This window comes from Acanthaster planci, linkage group LG16, assembly GCF_054643075.1.
Source record: "Acanthaster planci isolate LZ-2023a linkage group LG16, COTS_SCS, whole genome shotgun sequence".
NCBI classification, from domain to species: domain Eukaryota; kingdom Metazoa; phylum Echinodermata; class Asteroidea; order Valvatida; family Acanthasteridae; genus Acanthaster; species Acanthaster planci.
Window position 1 is genome coordinate 6,209,586 of NC_141792.1, and position 23,600 is coordinate 6,233,185.

The following is a 23,600-nucleotide window of genomic DNA, read 5'->3' on the forward strand; positions in this document are numbered from 1 at the left end:
TAATTGAAGTGAGACCGAGTCCTATCCAGAAGGATGTTGGAAACAGAAATGTAGAAGTTCAGGTTGAAACTCAACCCATAGAATCATTTTCAAGTATGTACCGGTACATGTACCTTATCAAAACAAAACTTGAATATCAGTCATTGAAAGTTACAAGAACGTGTAATTGAATTTAAGGAAACTTGTGTCTGTTCGTATACATGTATTTCACTGTGATCAACTTATGTACACATGGAGATTTGGCAGGCATAATGTACCGTATGTACTGTACATGTATGCTACTGGTATGTACATACATGTACGTACATGTACATAGTACCATTCATGTACCGTTATATGTACATTTGTACTTCCACAAGTTGAACACAGCACATGTAGTAAATATATGGATGCAGAACAAGTGTGACGGAGACAAATTTAATGTCTCTGCCACCCTCATGAGAAGATAAACCACATGTACGTGTATCTCACGTACAAATGTCCATAAGTGTAAGTTTTATTGTGCAAGTTTATGAACTCAGAAGTTTTCGATCTACATGTAATGCCAAGTCATGCCAGCATTTTATGGAAGAACTGAATGACACTTTTTAATGTTACATGTTTAAGGGATTTTTTTCTTTTTTTTCCCTCATATGTGTAGGGCTCCTTGATGGAAACAATCTCTTCTTGGACTCCTCTCACTAAGTAGGTTTTTTGTGACAAGTACATTTACCGAACAGTAGTCCATTACTCTTGTTGAGCCTTTTTCATCTTGCAATCCGGAAGTTTAAAGTTCAATCAACTCCGCCAACAATTTGCGTGGGTGTAGTGTACGTACAATTCACATGTTCCATTCCTTCACCTTTTCTTTTTCTTGTCAGGTAGGGACAGAACAACACTGGCTGTAGTGAAATCCAATCAGGTTATGATATCAGTGTTGTAATCAAGGCATGATGATACTGGATACTTTAATTGAGGGGATGACATGGAGGTACAAGAATAGAGCCTGGATTTGACAATGCATGCCCAGGGATGTTCAGAGGATCTTGAGTGTATAGTGTGGATGGGAATTTAACAGAGAACTATCAATAGATGTTTTGGAAGGTAACTTAATAACACACAGGCTTGTGTGTGATTGTACTCTTTATGGCCACACTAACAAAACAACAAAGGCAGAGTGGTCAGATGGGAGCTAGAGTATGTCATGTAATCAACAAGACAATGATGAACCTATGTAAACGCTCCTAGGATGCTTCAGTTTTAAGTTGTGGAAGGTGTTGTCATTCCCCCATACATGTACAGGTGTTTATTAGCAATGTGGGAAATCCCAAGCATCCTGAAAGGTGTCGCAGTGGTGACACAGTTTGGTTTTTAATCCTCCTGAAGGCAGTGTGTGCATACAGCATGAGTCATTGGTTGATATGGCTGTTGGGAATTATCAGTGCATGATACAGTAATTCAACAAGTGTGTCCAGCTGAACGGCTACACTGATTACAGCAGCTGGACACTGAGTACATCCCTCACATCTGTAGTGGAGTGTGTAAATGGACGTGATGCCCAGTGATTGGCCGTGCAAACTTGCCTTGTCAGCAAATAATAATTACAATCGTTCATTCGGCACTGTTTGAATCACTGCTACGCAGCAGTGCTTTTTGGGTGTACTGTTAGGATAATTTGTCTAGTTATTGTGATTTTTTGTTACTGTAGGCCTACTGAGCTAAAGTTTGAAAGATAACTGACAGTGGTCAATCACTTTCAGGATACTTTTTTTCAATAAAGATTGTTGCTGAAAAACTTGGCAGATCTGATGCCACAATCAGACACATCGATCATCTGTATTCATCTATTTCAGTTAGTTACTTTGTATACTAAAAGTGAATGGCATTTACGATACAAGAAATTTCTGAAGTAAAGAAAAAAGAAAATTATAGATACTGCTGTGTCAGAGTGTCATAACAGTTCTCTTAAGCACATGAAATTTCCAGCTTCAATTGAATTGCAAAAATTGATCGTTGATATTTCTTCTTTGTTATCCATGGAGGCTACGGAGGTGGACTTAAGCAAAAGAATCTCAGTTGAAACCCGAGAAGCAGCTGTTTGGATAAGTTGTAAGATGTCGGGAGAAGAGGAACAGCCAAATTGTGCCCCATTTGACCAGAACATGTCCCAGAACTCGGATGCTGGTCTGAATCTCTCCCAGCCTCTGTCACAAGACACATTCAACCTGCTGTGGTCACAGATCAATGGAATGACAGACAATGGGTAAGCACAATCTGTCAGAAGATAAAGGTGACTTGAATTAATTTACCCCTCCCCCCAGTTTCCATAGTCACTGAAAATCCCACAGAAAAGTTGTCTGGAAGTCACTGAAAATTGGGAAAATAAGCAGCCCTAGAGTCCCCTCCTCAGGGATAAACACATCGTTGGCAAATACCCGGGACAATTTTTCTATTCCTATTGGTCGAAACGTGTCACGTGATGGTATCTTAACATTTGATGATGCCCACTGAGAAGTGATAATGCCCGCTGTGACTAATGCCCTTGCCTGTGGCCTTTGAGCCAGTCTTAAACGCAAGTTTAAGACCGGCCAAGTGCATACCGGTACATGTACATGTATTTAGTCCCTTATGAAAAAGCCGATATAATCACGATGAAGTAACGATTACCAGTATTTTGGGTGGACTACTTTTGATGTGATAATGGTATAACAAATTTACAGGTTATCCTTCCGGGGGTGTGAAATCTCTGATTCTTAGTGGATTTCCGCTTTTTTGTTGAGTATGCCAAGTTTCAGTTTCCGTTGTTTTGCCACCAACAGGCCAGATTTTCCTTGTTTTTCTTCCTTGTGCAGATGCTGATTTTTTCAGTTTTTTTGTTTTCTACTGACAACCGCCAGGCCAAATTTTGCACGCCCTATCTCCGACATCGAACACGCGCGAATACACAGTACTGGAGCACCGTTATGCACACGATTGAATCTTACATACATACATGTACATGTTCATGTACACACACATGTACAGGTATAGGTATACAAATCTGTTAGGGCATTTTTCGGTGCGCCTCAAAGCGCAAGCCGTGTGTGTTAAACAGCATCCTTGGAACCATCTGGTCATTGTGTTGTCATTGGTTACAAACAAAATTTCAATATTCCTTCCAATAGGCCCTTCAGACTTGGCAAATTACCTTGTTATAACAGGAACCTTGTATTCTCAGGAATGAAAACAATGATAAACAAAGGATAGGGACCTATGATTTTCCTTGTTAGAAGCAGACTCTTGTTTTAACAGTGCTCTTATTAACGAGGTTCAACTGTATCTGTCAGTGGGAATCGATAAAGCCGTTCCTGCATCAGGGCAAGTAGTGACTAACAATTTGCTCTGTAACTCACAGTAGCACACATCCCAGTGTAAATTTGAGGGTTAAAGTAAGTTTGATAAATTTTCGCTTTCGCCAATAAAGGGCTTCGTGATAACTGGCGCAGGGCAGAGTTCTTGTGTCATGCATTATCGCACGGTTTTACATGCTCTACCGGTATGTACATCATTTTATACGAAATATCAAACAATTTTTGGACAAAACTTACCAAAATTTCAGTGCAACACAAGTGCATAATTTTCCATAGAGGCTCTGACTTGGATACAACCAATTTGACAAAGACAGATCATCATGTTACAAATCCACGGAAATGGACGTGGATGGAATACACCGTAGATGGGCAGCACAAGATCCGTGCCCTGAAAATACAAATGCCTGGACACGTACATGTATGCGATGTGCATTCTTTGTAACAAAGAATTGAAATGTGGAAATATCAGGTGGGAAAAGGGCCAACTCACTCTACAAACCTTGACATTTACTAGTTTATTTTAGCTTTCAGGAAGTTTCAGGCAAATGTGAAACAAAAGTTAAATTGAAAATATGCATAAATTACTAGACGAAATGACCAGTGGTTGCACCAGAAGGCTGTAAAATGCACCACAGAGCATTCCGGCACTTGTACAGTACATTTTGAAATTTTGCTGTGGCCCTTAAGCGGACCCTAGACCCCACGCCGTATGCTTCCCGCTTCAAGCTTGTAGTCTCATCTATTTTCACCCATTTTTTTAAATGCTTCACTCGCACCCCTGTCCTCAGTCAGTATCAGCAGCTCTTGCAGTCTTCAAGTTCATAATACCAAACAATTTTTCACTTCATAATGGTGAAATGTCATCGACACTGTTGTATTTTAGTCCTGCAAGGTGCTAAAAAAGAATGGCATTTTCTAAGTGTTCTGCCTCCCCCTCCCAACTCCATAGTCTGGTTCTTGTAGGAACTGCTAAACCCAACTGGGGATATACTGGTGTCATTGAGTGCTGTTCCATGTTTTAGTGCTGAAAGGTTAAATTTTTGGTAATTTAGAATCTCTTTGAAGCATAGTCCCTTAAGGACAGAAGTAGAATCGATTATAAATAAATTCCGGGTTATCAAAGCACTAGATTTGTGGCAAATGCAGTATGCATCAAATCTACTTCATTGTTGCAGAGTCAAAGGAATAAAAATCAAGTGCCCTACATCCGTTATGTGATTCTCCCCTAATATTGCACATGTCTACACACAATAATTACATGCATATTATTAAACATGTGGAAGTGTCGTATTGTTTAAGATACATTTTGTCACTACTCGTACATGTTCACGTATGTCATAACACATCAGCTGTTTGGAGGGCTGTATATACAAATTAACCCAGAATTATTCCGGGTTTGTGCTGGGTAAACTTTACTCAGAACAAATTCTTTTTGCTTCTGCAAATAGGAATCTCATTTCATCCTATGGGGATCCTACATCCTGGAACTTTTCAGAGTTCCAACCTGGGGAAATGATCGAAAACAACATTGATGTGCAGTTACAGCACGTTGAGCTGGCTCCACAAGGCATTGCTCCAGACATTACTAACTTTCCTCAGGTAAGTACCGATACATGCATGTACTCATTTTCACCAGACTTGGGTATGTGATTCAAAATCGATGGTAATTTGAAAAGGTTAAAGAAACATAGAGTGATTCCTTTTTAAAGGGTACTTTACAAAAAAAAAGATACATTCACTTTGAGAAGAGTCAAAGGAACAAAAAGCATGGTAAATGTACCATGCATGTAAGCTCAGGTAGGGCAATAAAGCTTGACTTGTAGGCCTCCAAATGTGCTGGATAGCCCTTGTAAGCATTGCCTTTTGACCTTTCAGCTGCCTTGGATCCTGGCCCAGATTTTATTGAAGTTCAATGACTTTGTAAAAACAGCCAGACTTGCATTCACAATTTCTTACTTTGATTAGTGAATGAATGCTTTCCATGGTGTACAATGTACTTTTCCTTCCTCTTTCATCCATCCTCTGTCTGGAGTCAATCCATCATGTATCTGAAGTTGGTTTCCTTTCCCCAATAGAAAGTGAGCCTAATGGCCTTTGGAATGTTTATTTACATGTATGTACCCGGTATGTTGGTGGTATTGAACATTGTACTGGTAGGATTGTTTGCTGTGGAAAGTATGGTGCCAAGAATGTGTAGAAGATGTATATGTACATGTACATTGTCACCAACAGTATATGTTCACAGAACACAAGTGTCCTCATGTGGACATACATGTACATGTGTCAGGGCACTGATCCTGATATCGTTTAATTAATGAATTCATGTATGCTCTGCATTACTAAAGATATTTCAGCAAGATTTCCATTCATTCTGGTGGTCTGTAAAAGCAAAGGTGAGGCCTAGAAGAAATAATTTTCAAAGTCCTTGGGGTTTGCTTGTACATGTAAACCTAGATAGACATGAACTTGTTATGCTTCCATTGTGTCTTTGTGGCTTGTGTTGTTTTGGCCAGATGAACAGCTAGGGAAGGTTATTCCAGTGGTTTAAGAAATCTAGCTTGTATTGCACAATTTATTTGGGATTTCCCCAGGGATATGATGGAGTACAGTAACAAAAATTAGCACTGTTGACACATGTGTAACTTACTGGAGACAGGTTCTTCATATTCTGTTTTTTTTCTGGTTTCTTTTTATTCCTTCATTGTGCCGGGTATACAGCATTTATCAGTTAGCATTAAAAAAATTGTTCACATTTTATTCAGTGAAATCATCGTGCAAGTAAAAGAAAAAATTCCCAACTTTGAACAGTTACGTGTACATGTACATGTAAATCAATAAAATTTTTCAATTTTTCCTTTACTTTGGCCACTAGAGGGCTCTCTATATAATTCCTGTGCTTGTGGCTGCTGTTTATTTTGACAACCACCTCATTGAGAATGGTATAGCCCACAGTCAAAACAACTTTATTGGCTCATTTACAGATTGGCACTTATTCAATAACAAAGCAGTTGTATTCAAATAAGGTGACCTTACTAGCATGGACTATTTCATTATTCTGGTTCATTAGGGTAAAACCTGAATTGTTGGGGTATTTAACTACATGCATCTTATCGGAATGTTCATGTAATGTGGGAAAATTTATATTTAAAAGAAAGTAGAAAGACTTGTATTTGTAGTTTCTGTGTTGCACAGGAGTAATTTCCTTCCTTGGACATGTACACAGACCCTTACGTCCACTGTAGTTCAGGCTTCTTTGTACCACCCCTGCCATGTGTAAAATGGTTTTGCCCCAGTCAGCTTTGGACAAGTCTGAGCTTGCCCGGGCTGTGTGTAAAAATAAGTTAACAAAGCTCAGTCCTAAATAAACCCATGATTTAAGGTCAGTGGCATGTCAACCACAACATCATGAATATGAAATAATTTGCCAGGATCCTGATAATCTGATTGGCTGGAGCTTCTCTCTGTGATACAAATAAGGAAATTGCCTTGCTGAATATGGATTTCAAGGTCTGCCTTGGCTCATGTTTATGCAAGTCACCCAGGCCAGGAAAGTAGTTCGGGCAGACTGCCCTGCTCCTTGATGATGATGATACACGCTGGAATCAAAAAATAGGTATTTCATTTGGGACTTTACTAATAGAGGGAATGTCAACGGATAGCTACGACGTAAATCCTAGCATGCAGTGGCTATGCAACATTGGTCTAACGATGGTCAGAGAAACACAGGTAAACTCCATATTTTATCTGGTTGACTTTTTCGGGGAATGTGTAGATGTGTGTATCCCACACCTTTAATTTGATTTGTCTGAAGAAGGTATAAGATTAAATTGAAATTTTCTAGGAAGTTTGAAATGTAAAGTGTTGCAGTTCCCCATGGTATTATGTTACAATGTAGATTAAGCAATGGAATGCACCAATATCTAGACCAGGATAAATGTTAACCTGTGAGTTTGATATTGAAAAGTGAACAAGTGGTGAGATAAAAAAACGTGAACCAGGTAATGAAAGACACTAACGTCCCAAAGGTGTGTGTTTAGTTTGTAAGGAGAAGTGCTTTCTAATTCTTACGGTAGCTTTTGGTAGGTAATGAAAACAAGTTGTGTGTCATAGGACAGGAAGACAGATTAACTAGCCAATTATGAAGTCAGTGTACAGTACTTTGCATGTAATGTAATAGCATGCTATGTTGGGCTATGACACTGGATCCCTGTAGAATTTCTTCTTGTTCTTCCTTTCCCCCAAAATGTGTTGAAAAACGTGATTAAAATAGGCACTTGAATACAAGTGTAAGATTAAGGGTAATTTGAGTAGTTTCGGGGGGGTTGAAGAAAGTATGGTTGATTCAGTTACATTCAGTGAAATGGAAAAAAGGTTGGGGTAATCAGCTGTGTACACAAATGAGAGAGGGCGCTTTACTTTCTACATTGAACAACTTTCTTTCGAACTCAATGACGTCAGTGGCCAACAGTTGTACTTACATGTACATGTAGGTGGAAGATGCATCCAGTAAAAACATTTACTGAACTGATAAGTTTGCCGGGATTTGGGTTGCTGTACATGTACATGTGTGGTCTCTCTGTCTTGGATTTTTGACTAATTATGGAAATATAGGAACTGGCTTTCTATTCACTGATTGCAGGGCACCAGTAGTTGTTTACACCTAAAGTGAAATTGTTGAAAGTGGGAATACATGCGTGGGTACCATTGACTGTATAGAATCAAATTTGTTTGCTTCGAAGTCATTTTAAAATTTTCATTGTGGGATGAAATTCTGGTCTTCAACATCTGAAGTTTGTAAAAGAGAAGAATGAAAATCATCATGCATTCTCTCCAACTCCAAGAAGTATTTATAATTTGTGGTTGGATGGTCTCCTGTCTTCAGATCATGCAACAGATTGACATGGAAATTTTTTTTGCCATTTTCAGTTGAAATGACACTCATTAGGAAGTGCAAAGTAGTTATGTTGTGAGACATTCTCATCAAAATTACTCTAAGGAATTATATTAAATTTCTTCAAATGGAAACACTGATATTTTTATGGCATTGTAAATGACTCTGAATTTGTGTGTATGGGGAGCTGACATGTGTTTGGGAGTTCTCATTGTATGTGAAGCATTGCTGAAAAATAACTTTGCTCTTAGGCGTATCTCGTTATGAAGCCAGCAAATTAAATCTGAAGAATACCCGGTATGTGACAGAAGTGAATGTACAGTCATTTGTAAAAGTTTAGGGCGACCCATAGAAAATGTGTTAACCGGAAAGAAAACCAAACTTAAACCAATCAATCATGGCAATTTACATGTATGTTTATTTTCATAACCTTGGTACCTTGGTTGAACATTTTTGACCACATTTCCATGATTTACATGTGAACAGTCTAATATTCAGTGTTCCTTCCTTTATTTCTGATTGCTTAGACTGGTTTTTTATTACCCATGCTGTCTTGCAAACAAAATGTCATACAAGACCTGCCTTTGTTAAAAATCTCATTCAAATGGGTATATAGCACTACACTTATGTTATGCACCACTGTAAAATCATGTTAAGTAATCATTCAGTGAGACAGTGTAATGCAGGCCCAGTGACAGAAACACCAATAAAACTTAAGGTGGTTTTAAACTTTTGCAAATGACTGTACATGATATGCTTTCTCTAAAGCATCCAATTTCAGAGTGTCTAACAAGGAAAAGAAGGCATACATGTAAGTCGATGGTCGAACCTTTGTTTTCTGCATTTGGGCATTCGTTTAAGTGAGAATAGTGCATTGTGGGTCGCTACGGTGAGATAATTTCTTTCAAACTCTCTTGGGCCAGAAAGCAAGCCAAAAAGAGGTATTTAATAATATGTTGCAATACTTGTTTGTGAACTGAGTACATGTACTGTAGGTTAGTAATGATTTTACAGTAAGTGAATATGTCTAAGAATTTGAGAAAGGAAATGCTGCTAAGGATATGGTTTACACATCCCATGATCATGGTACTGGGTTTATTTTGATTGTAAACTGGCTATGTGCTTCATTGATTGTTATCGTGTCAGCAAATATTTGGAAGAGAAATTGCTTGGTCACGTGTGAGTGTGTCGGGCAGTATGAACAACTTTTTGAAAAGTTCATTTTCATGAGGTCGTAAATAAAAACCAGTTGATCCAATTCATATTCAGCGTCCTTTTGACAGTTGAATGGACATGGACACACTGTACAGGTACAGCGCATGTACCAGTGTGTGTCTGTCATAAACAATGTTTGACTTTCGCTTCAGGGTTATCTTCCTCAGTTCAATGTTAATTACATAGAATTACATTGTTGAACTGAAATTGTCAACAGATGAAAGCTGACCTGAGAAATATCAACTAACCTTTTTATATAATATGGAATTTCTCTATCAATGCAAGATTTAAAAAGTCCATTGATTTTGCTAGATGAGATATATGTATTTACCTGCATAAATGTATGTTTATGTACCGGTATTTTTGTCTCATGTCCAGCATGAGGCACTCACCTTGTGACAGTGACCATGCTTTCATTGTGATGGGTCATGTGTTTGATACAGTATCTCTGTGACATTGGTTTCAGTATCCAGGTTTTAGGCCCATGTGATGGAATAGTCATGTACCGGTAGTGTAAGCACACAGCACCAAACAGAAAAGAATATACATGTACGTGTACATGTATATTCTTTTTATATTATTTTTCCTTTTCTTTTTATCTTTTATATGTTTTTTATTACTCTGGAAAAAAATTCGGGTGGGTAGGTGGTAAGATTCTTTTATTTTTCTCTTTATTTGTTTTGCCAAAAGGATGGGAGTACTAAATATCTTTTTGTGAACCATAATTTGTTACAGACTCAGTGAAAATGTAAGATTTAATACTGTGCATGTTGATACCATATATACATGTACCTACATTACGTGTAGGTATTGGCACTGTAGAGTACCAAAAGTGAATATGTCATGCTCAAAAAGGCATAAGCGCATGAACCAGTGGGTGAACCGACGCGCATGCGCACTCCATTCGTTTGCACAGTAACTGTGGTTCAAAATGACATCACACCTACATATATACGTGTAGCTGTAGGTACTCCATAGGCCTGAGTGGTTGAACTTCACATGTCTAAATTTACAAAGCAGATGTTTGTGAGAACATAAAGTCTTCTTTTGTACCCTGAGTATTTGCATCATCTTCATAACGATGGGGTGGGGGGTGCGAAGGAAAGTACAGTAGCTAGGATTGGTTCTGAGCTGAGAGGTCTTCCGTTGATATGGTGTTCTCCCTGAGACAACTCCAAGAGAAGTGCAGGGAACAGAAAAAGGACTTGTACATCGCCTTCTTCGATCTTACGAAGGCCTTCGACCTCGTCAGCAGGGATGGACTCTTCAAGATCTTAGCAAAGATTGGCTGCCCTCTTACCCTGCTCAGTCTGATCACAGAGGTGCCTCTTTTCCGGTTTTAGCCGGAATTCCTTTTTTTTTTGTAAAACAGAAAAACGTCTGTATTTTCCATTAAAAAGGGCAAGTACTGAGTGATTATTCTCCCCCCAAAATGAAAATGGGAATGAAGGGAAAGGGAAATGAAACATGAAGAAACGTGTTAAATTTTACCCTTGAGTCTATATTTACGGCACCGCCTTGCAGCGTAATGTGGTCTTCAAAACAAGGCTCACTCGTGACTTACCGCACCTGCATACATGTACAGCAAGTCGCATTGTGTATGGGTGTGTTGTGTGCTGAGCACACAATTCACGTACAGCCTTGAATTAAGACAGTTTACTCGGCTGCAGGAAAAGGACGGCAATGGCGACTTTGTTTTAGAGACGAAGGCCAAGCCACCAACGGACAGACCCACCTCAGCCTTCATCAGTGCTTGCTGCGGCTGGGACTGTCATTCTCGCATTGGACTTTTCAGCCACAGCAGATGCTGCTCCCAGATGGACATCCAGGACAGAACCTCCATAATCCCCCCTGGATTGGTGGAGGACTACTACTATAGGAAACCAGGCAAAATTTACCAATGTTGAAGACACAGCCATATGTAAAACAGTCTTCCAGTTTCATGTCTTCCAGCCACTGCACCACGCTTGCAATAACCAGTGTGGTTTGGTACCCAGACACAAGGGTATTTTACAGTGCATTTGTGTACGCATTTTCCTTTGTGTGGAAGGGTGCCTAACAAAATTTACAGCACGCTATACCGGGTACATACTGGAGCGGCAACTCGGATTCAATGTTTGTTACGGGGGCTGAGTGGTGAGTGGGACTCGGATTTGATGTTTGAAGTCGGCTCTTTGAATGTGGAACTGCCAATGGTTGGTACCTGGTTCTTCACAAAAGCAGAGCCGCGGATTCCGATTCCAAATTTATTTTTTTTTGAACTGCAGTTCCAATTGGAACCGGAAGTGCCGCACAAGCCTACCCAGCAGTTGCAATAAAATTCATTAAACTTGCAATTACAAACAATTGGGAAAAATATATTCAAGAGTGTAAAAAAAATACTCAAAATTAAACATCAAAACAGTGGGGTACATTAAAGCACACTACTGACAAGCATTTACATGTAACAAACATCAAAAATTAAAAACAAAATAAAGACAGCGGCAACAAGAGCACTCGTAATACATGAACATGCATTAAAAGGCAGGGCTGTATGCATGGTTTTTATAGTGACTAAAGTAGCAAGCAGAAGATATACATGTATATGAAAGTAGTAGGAAGGGCATTGGGTGTGTGGGCTTCATGAACCACAAATTTGATAAAACCATATTTGTGTGTACTAAATGAAGGAACCAGTGCTCAAAACGAAAGCATCTTTGAAGACTTCAGTTTGCAAATAGGCATGAGTTATTGGGGCACTCTCTAATGTACATGTACATGTAAATGTAATGTGATACCAGTAGGGAAAAAGAAATGAAAGAGTCTGTGGTAATGGCATGTTATTGATACACAGTCCAAGAAAAATTGTATTTTTGTAGACCTGTAGACTCTTGTTGGTGGTTTATTACTCGTAGATGTACATGTAACTCAAGTGTGTAAGTATGTGTCATTTGTATTGGGTGTACTGCTGTTGTTCTGGGTAGATGTTTTCTGTAGTTGTACCAAAATTTATACAACTTCAACTTAATCAGTAAACTGTGCCTAGAGCTACATGTACTCTCCATGAGCACAGAATCATTATGTCGTAGTTGTTGAATCTTGTTCAGGTTGGTGGGTACAGTTTCTGAGATGTCCAAAAGTTAACTTTGTTGGAAATTTTCGCTGGCAATATGCAGCTGGCAATATGCAAACAATACTTTTATCGAGGTATGAATACCCAATAGTGAAAGTGTCTGCGTACTTACCGAGTGGTATGGCTGGAAAAGTTGCCTTGCTTGAAACATGGATCCTTTGCTGGGTAAACTGTGGTGATTCATGCTGCCCTCAGCGTGTTAATGTACACATAGTACTTCCATGAAGAATTCAAACAGATGAAATTATGCACTGTAACTAAAAATGTTTCTTCAGATCTAACTGACAAAGTGTTTTTTGTTTGTTTTGCAGACCCAGTCCTTCCAGCCCAATATGTTGCCAGACAATGCTGCTCCAGGACCTCCATTATCTGAGTATTCCACTGATACAACCACCACTACCCCACCTCCAACTAGTGCTGCATCTCAAGCCTTGCCTAGCAAGTAAGTGACGAGTACAATGTTGTTGAGATCCTTCTGATTGGAACTTTAGAACCAGCAGTTTCAAAGACAGTATATACATATTCATCATTATTCATCAGTTCATAATGTCTGGGTTTGTTATACAATTTGACATTCTTGGGTAGAATTAGCGGGAGAAATGATATTAGTTTACCACATCAGAACTCTCAGAGTTTTCACAGGCTGACCTTTTGTGAGGTTTGGGGAGCCATAGACAGTCAGTTTTCCATAAATGTTAATTTATAAGATGAAAGAGAAAATGATGAATGGGAATTGGCATGAAAACACGCAACTACATGTACTAGTAGGAGTCATGGCTACTTACATGTAGGAATTAACATGCAAACAAGAATCAGTGCAGACCTCTGTTACAATTTCCTTAACCGGCCTTAGTCGTTTTAGCTGTGGAGAGAAATCAGTTGACTTCGAGCAATATTGTTCAAGTTGCTTCATGTAATGATAAATTCAAAAAATAAAGCCCTCAGATATTTTACTGTAAAATAAGATGATAGAGCACATTATACAGGTATTATATGGTTACACATGTGAGTAAATATTACATTGTTACAGGTATTATATGGTTACACATGTGAGTAAATATTACATGTACATTGTACAGGTATTATATGGTTACACGTGAGTAAATTTGTGTTCTTGCATGTTCATACTAATTCTGTGAATGTTTATTTTAGTGTGGACTATACAGGAGATTATGGATTTGAAATTTACCTTGGCCAGCCAACCTCAACTGCTGCCAAAAGTGTCAGCTGGACAGTAAGTGAACATATGGCTGCTTGATGATATCATATCAAATCATTGGCATTGCTCCTGTACAGCTATGATACAGATTCATGCTACTGGAAGACATACACTGTATTTCATGTTTTGAATGCATCTAATAAAAAAGGTGTGGACATACAATTCAGATGTACCATAAAAACTTGTGAAAGTTTTCTACCGGTAGGATTTTCTTTTTAGTAATGTGAGTAACAAGCTGCTCAAACCTGATCCATTACTGCGGTCAGTGTAAGATACTTATGTTATGGTTAATTACTTAAATTACCGGTACTTTTCAGTGCAGATAGCTTCAAAGGTTACCTTATTGGTTCAGTATGTTGTACGCAGATATTTTCTGAGAAACAAACTACTGCAGTGGAAAGTTCTAGTCTTGCTACCAATTCACAGAGTGTCCTTGTTTGGCTCATTTACCCGGTACCATCAGGCTTGCCATGCCATGTTCTTATTGATGTAGCAGCTTGATGATTCTTTCCACAATGATCATGGTCTCTGCCTATGGCCATCTGTCCTGCAGTGTGTAATTCTGATAGGCAAATGTAGAATTTGAAATCCAGCACATGCATGTACGTGCATGCATCTGGACAGTAAGGATCAAATTCTCTCCATACTTGTATTTTTAACAAAGCACAGATTCCACACCCGTATAATATTTCTTTTCTCCGGCAATCAGAGGGAGAATAAAATATATCGTGTTTCAGTATTCATCAGTTAAACTAAGAACTGTTCTGTCTGCCTTATGGCCATCACACAGAATGTATTTAAAAACAGATACATGTACATGTATGATGGTGAGGCAGTAAAAGGAGTTTCTTGTGTTTAATTTTGGGAAGTGGCAATCCTGAAATATTCTGAAACATCAAAATTCATTGCCAATTTTAAATAGACTTCAGAATGTGGAGCTGAACCATTGTCGCTTCATTAAGGGCCTGAGTTCTCCCAAGCAAGTACAGAGGATGTTCCTTTATGGTACTGGTACATGTACAATAGAGTTGAATTTGATGGAGTTGTGATGACTTCCATGTAGCTTGTACAAAATGTTTACAGAGAGTTTGACTGGGTCAAGAAAGCATGTGGACAAAGAGTACAAATTCTGTAGCATTTAAGGCAATTTAGAGCAAAAAAGGTCCACTGAAACATGCACAAAACGAATGTTGAATTTCCTGGTGGATGTCATATACAAAATCATGGAAAATGATTGCTTTCAAGTATAAGTCACGTAGTGCAGTGCACTGGAGGTATTTATTGTCCAAATGCCTGCTATGCACATGATGATCAAGGATGAACTTTTGCATTGTGCATGTTGCTTTTTTACCAATTTTCTACGTTCAGACTACTGTTATATTTATGATGTCAGCTCAGTTTCTTCAGATTTATCACTCCATTAAAAAAGACTTCTCTGTTTTGCAAACAAGGCTTACCAAAATACTCTGAATTCTGATCCTGCCACCATTGCATTGGGCGGTGTACTTGATGACTCTTGTCTCATGTCATTCTGATCTGATTGCAGTACTCACAGACGCTCAAGAAGTTGTTTGTAGACAAGGACAAGGCTTGTCCAATAATGTTTAAGACCACCCATGAGCCACCGGCAGGTAGCTACATCAGGGCCATGCCTATCTTCAAGAAGCCAGAATACATTCAGGAGACTGTCCGCAGGTGTCCCAACCACACAGGCCCGTCAGGAGGTCAGACAACTCATGCTTGTCTCAAATGTTGTGGAAAAGTTCAAAAGTCAGTTTAACTTAAATTAAAAATGAACCTCAGAGATGTAACATCTCTTCTCTGCTCATGGTAAAGCCCGTCAGACATAATCCACCTGTGAGGCAGTTGTGGTTAAGAAAAAGTTGCTGCACTTCTCTCATAGTTTGGTGTTATTTCATTGTAACACTGCCATCGGTGAGCCTCACTTGTCAAAATGTACCGATATATGGGCCTGATGAAATAGTCACATAGATTGTGATACCAATTTAATTGGAACTGTTCCACTTTTCAAATTTTCAAAGGCCAAAAAAATTTGAACGCTCTGATTTCCACAAGAAGGAAAAAGATCTGTAGATGAAAAGCTCCCAGCAGAAGGAGGGGGCTATTTGCAAAATAAGACGATGCTATTTGCTGCGTCAAAATGGCAGTTATTACACACACGTACATACATGTGCGTACATGAAGACAACTTCTCTCACCCGGCTGCTTGTTTTGCCGTGGGCTCCTACAATTGGTGTTTCAATGACTTTTGATTGTTGGCAGGTACATGTATGTCATTCTCAGGACAATTCCTTTCAATTTACAACCTTTTTTGTAGCAGAAGTTAAGTGTCACCTGTTAAGTTGGTAATTACCTTCCTGGAATGTATTTAACCATCAAATGTTCCAACATTTCTTTTGCAGAACTCTCTGCCCATCATCTCATCACTTGTTCCGATCCCAGTGCCATCTATGAGGAAGACCCAACAACAGGCAGAATGAGTGTGATGATGGCCTATAACATGCCCCAGGTGGGCACGGAGCATACTACCTACCTCCTGACCTTCAAGTGCTTCTTATCATGTGTTGGAGGTTTGAACAGGAGGCAGATACAGACCGTCTTCACGCTGGAAAACAAGTACATACTCAGGAAGAGAAGTCCAAAACTTGTTCTTTCTTCCTTTGAACCTTTGTCTAGTTTTGTTATTTCTCTGATAAAATTGCTGTCTTCAGCCTGGTCCCTTCATGCATCGAATTCTTGACCTCTTAAAGGTGACCAGCCTTAGCATAGCATCATCAAACTTGTCATATTGTCATTTACATGTACATTGTAGACGAGACCAGATAATAAGCTCTACAGCATTTGATATTGCTGCGAAGTCTTGGCACATCAACTCGTTCCCATGTTACCTCAAAGAAAACATGACATTACCATTGTTGCAACTAGTCTTATGTATTATACATCTTTGGTGATGTGACCACTTATTTAATGAATTCAAATGCCAAATACATAGTTTAATTTAGTGATGGCATGCATTGAGATTGATAGTCATCTAAATGCTAACTACTTCTCCTAGTACAGCTCCTGGTACATGTAGCAAAATACTAAAGGTTTCCAACTCTGGGTAAGAAAGTAATATATAATTCCCTTGTGGTATCTTGGTATTCTGCAGTGGCCAAGTTCTGGGAAGGCAGGTGATTGATGTCAGGGTTTGTGCTTGTCCAGGGAGAGACCGGAAGGGAGAAGAGAAACATCAATCTGACAAACAGAGCAAGAAACCATTGAAGAGGGGTAAGGAGGGGAAATAAACAGAAAGAACCTGCTGGCTAATTGATCAGTGTCAGAACCTCCCCCTCTCAGATGAGATTGGAGAAGAGGTATAGATGGGGAATAAGTACATGTAGGCAGAGCTTGCTGGCCGGCTGATTTGTTTCAAAACCTTGAGAGAATAGTTGGCAGAAGTTTTGTCGCAAATTTGTTCTGAGTTTTATCCCTTTTCAATTTTGCCACAGGACAGAGTAAAATGTCTCAGTCGTTCAGTGTTACTCATATCGGAGGCAAAAGGAAGAAGCCTGATGAGGAAGTGTACTGCATCATGGTAAGTCAGTCCAGCTGATTTGACAGTGGGAAAGCTCAAGGTTGATATTTTATTGAAAGTGTTGTTATTTCTTTAAGTGAGGTTGGCTGTGATATTTCTCTATTCAGCTAAAGTTCAAATAATTCTGTGGGCCTGTAACTTCAAAAGTCAATCAGTCCGTTAATATTTCAATTTTCCTTTAGGTGAAAGGGCGTGCCAACTATGAGATACTGATGCGTATCAAGGAATCACTTGAGTTGATGTCTTACGTCACCCAGGATCAACGTAACCAACACAAGGCAGAGCAAGCAAGACTTCAGCAACAGTGAGTGCCCCTTGGATGAACTAATGGGGTGGTTGGGCAAGGGGATATCATATGAAAAAGGCCTTTAAATTTTTCAAGGGTCACAGTGTGCTGGTAAGTGCTGACTGTGTACTCTCTCTGCTGTGGGTTGCATGCGATATCTAATGCTGACAGGTGGCTTCAAGACATTGATTACTGAAGTAAACTCTTGGAACTACCAGATGCTGATTGTAGTCGAGTCCATCACAAGTCCCTGTAAGTCTCTGTAAGTTTCTGCAAGTCCCTGCTAGCCCCTGGAAGTCCCTGCTAGCCCCTGTAAGTCTCTGCTAGTCATGCAAGTCCACGCACGTCCCTGCAAGTCCATACAAGTCCCTGTATGTCTCTGTAAATCCCTGCGTGTCCCTGCAAGTCCGTAAAAGTCCCTGGAAGTCCATCACAAGTCATCCCGTCTAAAGCCAGTTCACAAGCTGTTCGAATGAACTGTGACAAAAGCATTCTTTTGTCATTGGTCGTCCTATCACTTATGACTGACCTTGTGAAAGGACTTGTGATGGGGTTGACTACAACAGTGTGATGTGATAATTTTGAAAACTTGAGTCTGCAAACAATTATGCCAAAATGGAAACAAGAAAGTCAACCCTATAAAGATACAAGAATTCCCTGATGACATGTCACACAGCAAACAATATGCATCAAAATACTTGGCTATAAACATGTTGTGACAAAAACAACAATTTCAGGCTCTAAAAATCTGACTCATGGAATTATGAACTGATTATTATTCAGTTGAATAGATATCTCAAAATAAACAGCTGTAGCAGCTTCACATAGCAACCATTGCAAATATAAAATCAAACATGTACATGTAGTACATGTACGGACATGCATGGCATAGCATAGCATGGCAAATGCTATGCATGTCAAACAGAAGTTTAGGGACTGCCATATTGTTACTATGATATGTATTGTGAGTTTTATCATGATACATGTTGTAACATTAAAAAGTTGCATATTTTATCTCACAAATACTGAAAACATGCAAGGCATGATAGCACAGCCCCAGAAATTGGGATGGCTCCATGGAGTACAGTGACTGGTGCAATGTCTATTGGTCTATATATTGGAGGAATGATGTGGCATTGAATGGAGCATTTAGGAGTTCTCCCTTGAGGTCATCCTTTTACATCACAGACCATGCCAAGATGGACTTAGGGTTGTGGGTAATTGGACCTGAGATGAATTGTTGGATAATTCAAAAATCTAAATGAAATAAACTGAAGTATTGTTTGTCAGTAAAGTGCTGTGACACATTGGGTACGTGTGTGATTTTATTCCGTAATTCGTTCGTGGAATAACATATTTCTGCAGTTTTCTTTCTGACTTTTCCTCCGATTTCTGACTTCTCATGTAATACTGACACAAACTGACTGACATTGAGCGGTATAGTCTTGAAGCCTGATTAGCAAGTGTGTCAATACTGAGGGGTCAGAATTCTAGGGGTGTGTGGCGTAGTGGTTAGGGTTTGTACATGTAGCTTCAGGTCAAAGGGTCAGGGGTTCGAATCCAGCTGGTGGCAGCATGTTGCGATCTTGGTTAAGTCACCTTACCCCTACATGTGCCTAAATGGGTGCCTGTGAGGACAGACACGGTTATGTTTAGCTGTTTGCGTCAATTTGGCAGCATTGGACTAGTACACGTGTATACTGCTCAGGGAGCTGAGATTGGTTCAGGAATGTTCAGATGATGTGAACCCAATGTGCACGAATAATGATAATCAGCACCTCGGAATAGTTTTCTATAAGATGGCGCTTTACAAATGTGTGTTATTATTATGGTCCTGATCTGAATACGGCCAAGAGAGAAACTGGATGTCTGTTCTAATACCTGTGATCATTAGAGATGATCCAAGGGACTGTTTAACTGCCTCTGGAAATGTGAGAATAGCAACACCCATAAAGTGGAGCCGTTTGATTCCTAGCTTTGATGTACTGTTGTTCAGGGAGGGAGTTTGTCCCTTGTTTTCTGTCTGAGCTCCAAATGAATATCCCCTATGGCTTCCATGCATGGGAGGGCACACCCATACCCACTCATTTTGTTTCTCTGCTTGTAATGTTCCAGGTTTGGGAAGGTGCTCAAAACCCTCCAACGGGTGAAACCGGGAGCAGTGACTGGCAGAGAAACAAAATGTGTGGACTGATGGGTTGCTGGCCTGTGCTTCCTGTCGTAATCCTACTTCAGCTGTCACGTCCAGTACAACTGAACTGTTATGCTCACCAATATTCCACAGTCCTGACATGTTCGGGTATAGTCCAGGATAACACTGAGGCAGTCAGAGATAGATTTGTGGCACCCATTACCGACAGTTACATGAGAATGTCACAGAGCTGAACAGTCTAAAGAGAGTCTTAAATGGCTCCAAAGAGATTTTGGTTTCTTACATGCACACTAAAACAAGCTATCCAAAGAACTGCAGTGGAGAATATTTGAAGAAACAACTTAGCTTTTTGCTGCATCACTTCTCACAACACTGTCAACAAGTGAGAGGTTGCATCCTTTTTTTAATCGAGTGCATTTTTAAAAATTGAAACATGAAAGCTGACAACTAAAAACGGCTATATACATGTAGATTGAGCATTTTTGGTACAAAGAGAAAAGGAGGAGACCCTAAACATTGGTTTTAGCATAATTTATTCCACAAGCTAAATTTGCTTAACAATTTCTGTCAAAAAATTTCAAAGAAACTTTTTTGTTGTCATCATCTGCATCCATAATGGGGGTGCCTTTGGATGTCGTCAGGTCAAATTTTTAAATGATGTATTACATTAATTTGCATTGAGTTTGGCTCACTTAACAGTGACGTCTGAAATTTGGCATTCTTCAACTGTTGATCAGCATGCCAGAACTCCTGTTATGTGTTGAGGATCTTGTGTACCTAACATGTGCACGGAATTCAAATCTTGCAGATATTTGCGTGATTTTTGTATGTCAATCTGAATGGGATGTGACTCAACTTTCCTACATCATGATTCAAACAAGTATCTGTCATGCTTGGATAGTCAGGACGGTGTTAGAAACCAATAGTCTATTATTATTACTAGGGGAGCTCCAATGACATCTTACGAAAAATGTTCCTAGTAAACTGCAATGGATACCAGGCTGGGATGGAGACAATAACATGTGTTAGCCCAAAGTTATCTGTAGTCTACTTGTTCGTAAACCAAATGTTGTAAAGATGTACATTGTATATTACATATATGCTGCTGCTTTTTGAAAGTGCAAATGATGGGATGATGATGCAAAGCCTTGTCATGCTTCAACATCTAGTACCTCCAGTGAGTTCTGACCAACTGTTGACTGGCTCTGTGATCCAGTCTGCCATAGGTTTGTATCATTGCAAGATCCGTGCATTGTATTTTCAGAGCTTTCGTTTCCAGTTGACTAAACCAACACCATCTTAGTAGAGCCCAGGTTTTCATATATTTTTGACATGTGAAAGTCTTTTTCGTTAATGAAAAAATCAGGGAGTGGTTTTTGTCCTTTTTTAAAAGATTTTGGGGGAAAATGCCTTACAGCTGGCCCTAGGAGGCTAGTTGTCGAAAACCATTGAAAGCAATATCTTTATACAGTTCAGCTGGGTTGGACAATATCCTGCCTGTTGGACTCTTGTGCATCAGTTACTTGGTCCATTATGGTTTGGATTGTTCAAACAGCTGACGTGCAGATATTAATTTCCCTCAAAATATTAGCTGTCATGACAGCGTCATATTTTCAGCTGCCAGCAAGCAAGTTATCTTGTCATTACCTCTCTTCCTTTTGAGTTTTGTGAACAGACACGTGTAACCACATGTCAAATGATGGCATAATCATCGCTGGCCCAGTCTTGTTTGATACAGAATGTTAAGAGTGAAACATTCATCCTGACTGTATAATTCCCTCCACACGCTCTGGTTTGATCCATCACTTTTAAAGGATCACCAGCTTTCCACCACTTGCCAGAGCCACAGACATGACAGATTCAAATAAGTAGGGAGTTATCCGATGGTTCTCTCCGTTTTTGTGTTCGTACATGTACATTCCACAAGTCTACCAGTACGCAATACCACAGTTTAATAAAAGTTGAATAAGGCCACAAAACCCAGGAGTTACCTAGTGAACAATACATAAATGTGCCTATCAATTCCCCCCCCACCCCACCCAAGATGTAGAGATTGTTACTTGAAGTGATAAAACCCCCCTCCCCGAAGGTAGCCATCTTATGTGGTGTGTCAGTGGTAATCATGCTTTCATTAGAGACACTAAACTGCGACACAAAGCCAGGGGTGAGTGCTTTGGGAGGGAGGGGACGATTGCTAGGTGCAAAAGTACAGTACAGTATTTCACAGAGTGCAGGCATTTCTTCTACATGTACCTGTTGGTGAAATTTGAATCAATGGGTTTACTTTAAGCATTTCATACAAAAGCTGCATATTATACAGAATTAAACGCATTGAAAATGCATTGTTTAAAACCCCATCTTAAGGAGATGAGCATCTCAGAAACTAGTACTAGAGTGCATGTCTCTACAAATTGAATTGTATTCATGTTCTTGCAAAAAAAACATTGTACATGTGTACATGTATATTGCCACTAATTTGCTGTGGTTTCTAATTGTAATTTATTACTTCTTCCCTATGTTATATGTACGTACATGTGTTCTTAAATACATGTATGCGTAATATACCCTACATGTCTTTGTTTGGATCTTATTTATTATCACTTGTAGCACTATCAGGATTGATATTTGAAGTTTTTCTACATAGGGTTTAGCTTGGTCATTGTTGCAAAGGCTTATGAGTCTTAATGTCAACGAGAAAGGGACCAAATTTATTGAAAGGGTTGTAATACACGTTGCAGTATTCTGTGGCTACATGTACCGGTAACTTGTACATAACAGTTTAGCTGGCAAGTCACACCATCAAACTTAGTTGTTTTTAGACAAATTTGTAGGTGAACATGTATGAAAACTGTCTTTTTTCAGATGAATATTCCTTGCTTATAAGGATTTTTCTTTCTGTTTTTATTTATTAATGGGTTGTTTTGAAAAAGTTTCATATCCTGTCCCAGTGAGGTGGATTTTCTGATACCTGAGAGAAATATGTGTATATAATGGAACAGTTCGGATTTTGCATCTAGTCAGTTAAGACTGGTCCTTTTTCAGACATGAAAAGTAGTTTCCTGTCATTTTATAACCAGTATGCGTGGTTATAAACCCTACTATAATCTGCCATTTAATGAACATGAACATGGAGTTAAAGTCCTTGCTTAATTCTTCAATCTTGCAAGCCTTTGAACCCCTCTGATTTTGCCTGTTCCCTTCTACCCATAGTCAATTCTCAAATGTATGACTGTCACAACCTCTGTACAGTCTCTCTTGTGATAAACTCAGATATAGCAGGTTTGGACCTTTATTCATTCTCCACCTAGCCTTCAGTCGAGTCAATTGGTGTGATCATTGAATTTTGGGCTACATGCAGCAGGCTTTGCACTTGAGATGAGGTCAGCATGTGATTCAATTTACCACCAGCTTGCACAAGTAATCTTTTCCAACTTGTTTTTGTCTTTTCATTCTTTCCTTGTTTTCTCTTCAATTAGCTACTGATTTTGGCAGCAAGTTCATATTTATTACAGAGAAGATGCTACTGATCATGATGTTGACCAATAAGATACATGCAGTAGAAAAACTTGATTGCTGGATCAAGACCAATGATATCTCCCTGGATGATTAGCTTTCATGCAGCTTTCTGCACCAAGTCATTATTTCCAAGAAATTTTTTAATTGTTCCCACCACTGAATTACTAAGCATGAAAAACTTGGAAGAGCTGTTGACTACATGTAGTTGTTGGTAAAGACTTGAGCAGTGGCGGGCTGGGAATCAGACCAGCTTGCCTTTTGTCAAGTGCTGTGTGTGCCACA

The 23,600-nt window shown here is 39.3% G+C and overlaps 1 protein-coding gene across 4 annotated transcripts in view; it reads left to right on the plus strand.

The window, feature by feature from the left end:
• Nucleotides 1-23,600, plus strand: part of LOC110989814 (tumor protein 63-like) — a 50,618-nt gene that overhangs the window by 14,892 nt on the left and 12,126 nt on the right. For 3 of the 4 annotated variants that reach the window (XM_022254456.2, XM_022254458.2, XM_022254453.2), the window contains 9 exons: nt 2,022-2,242; nt 4,778-4,928; nt 12,859-12,989; nt 13,700-13,781; nt 15,313-15,490; nt 16,190-16,403; nt 16,939-17,057; nt 17,279-17,364; nt 17,547-17,668. In XM_022254456.2, coding sequence (XP_022110148.2) covers nt 2,094-2,242; nt 4,778-4,928; nt 12,859-12,989; nt 13,700-13,781; nt 15,313-15,490; nt 16,190-16,403; nt 16,939-17,057; nt 17,279-17,364; nt 17,547-17,668 — 1,232 coding nt within the window. In that variant the 5' untranslated portion in view covers nt 2,022-2,093. Of the gene's footprint in view, nt 1-2,021; nt 2,243-4,777; nt 4,929-6,827; nt 7,056-12,858; nt 12,990-13,699; nt 13,782-15,312; nt 15,491-16,189; nt 16,404-16,938; nt 17,058-17,278; nt 17,365-17,546; nt 17,669-23,600 lie in introns of those variants that run through there. The other variant, XM_022254460.2, reaches the window with a different exon arrangement.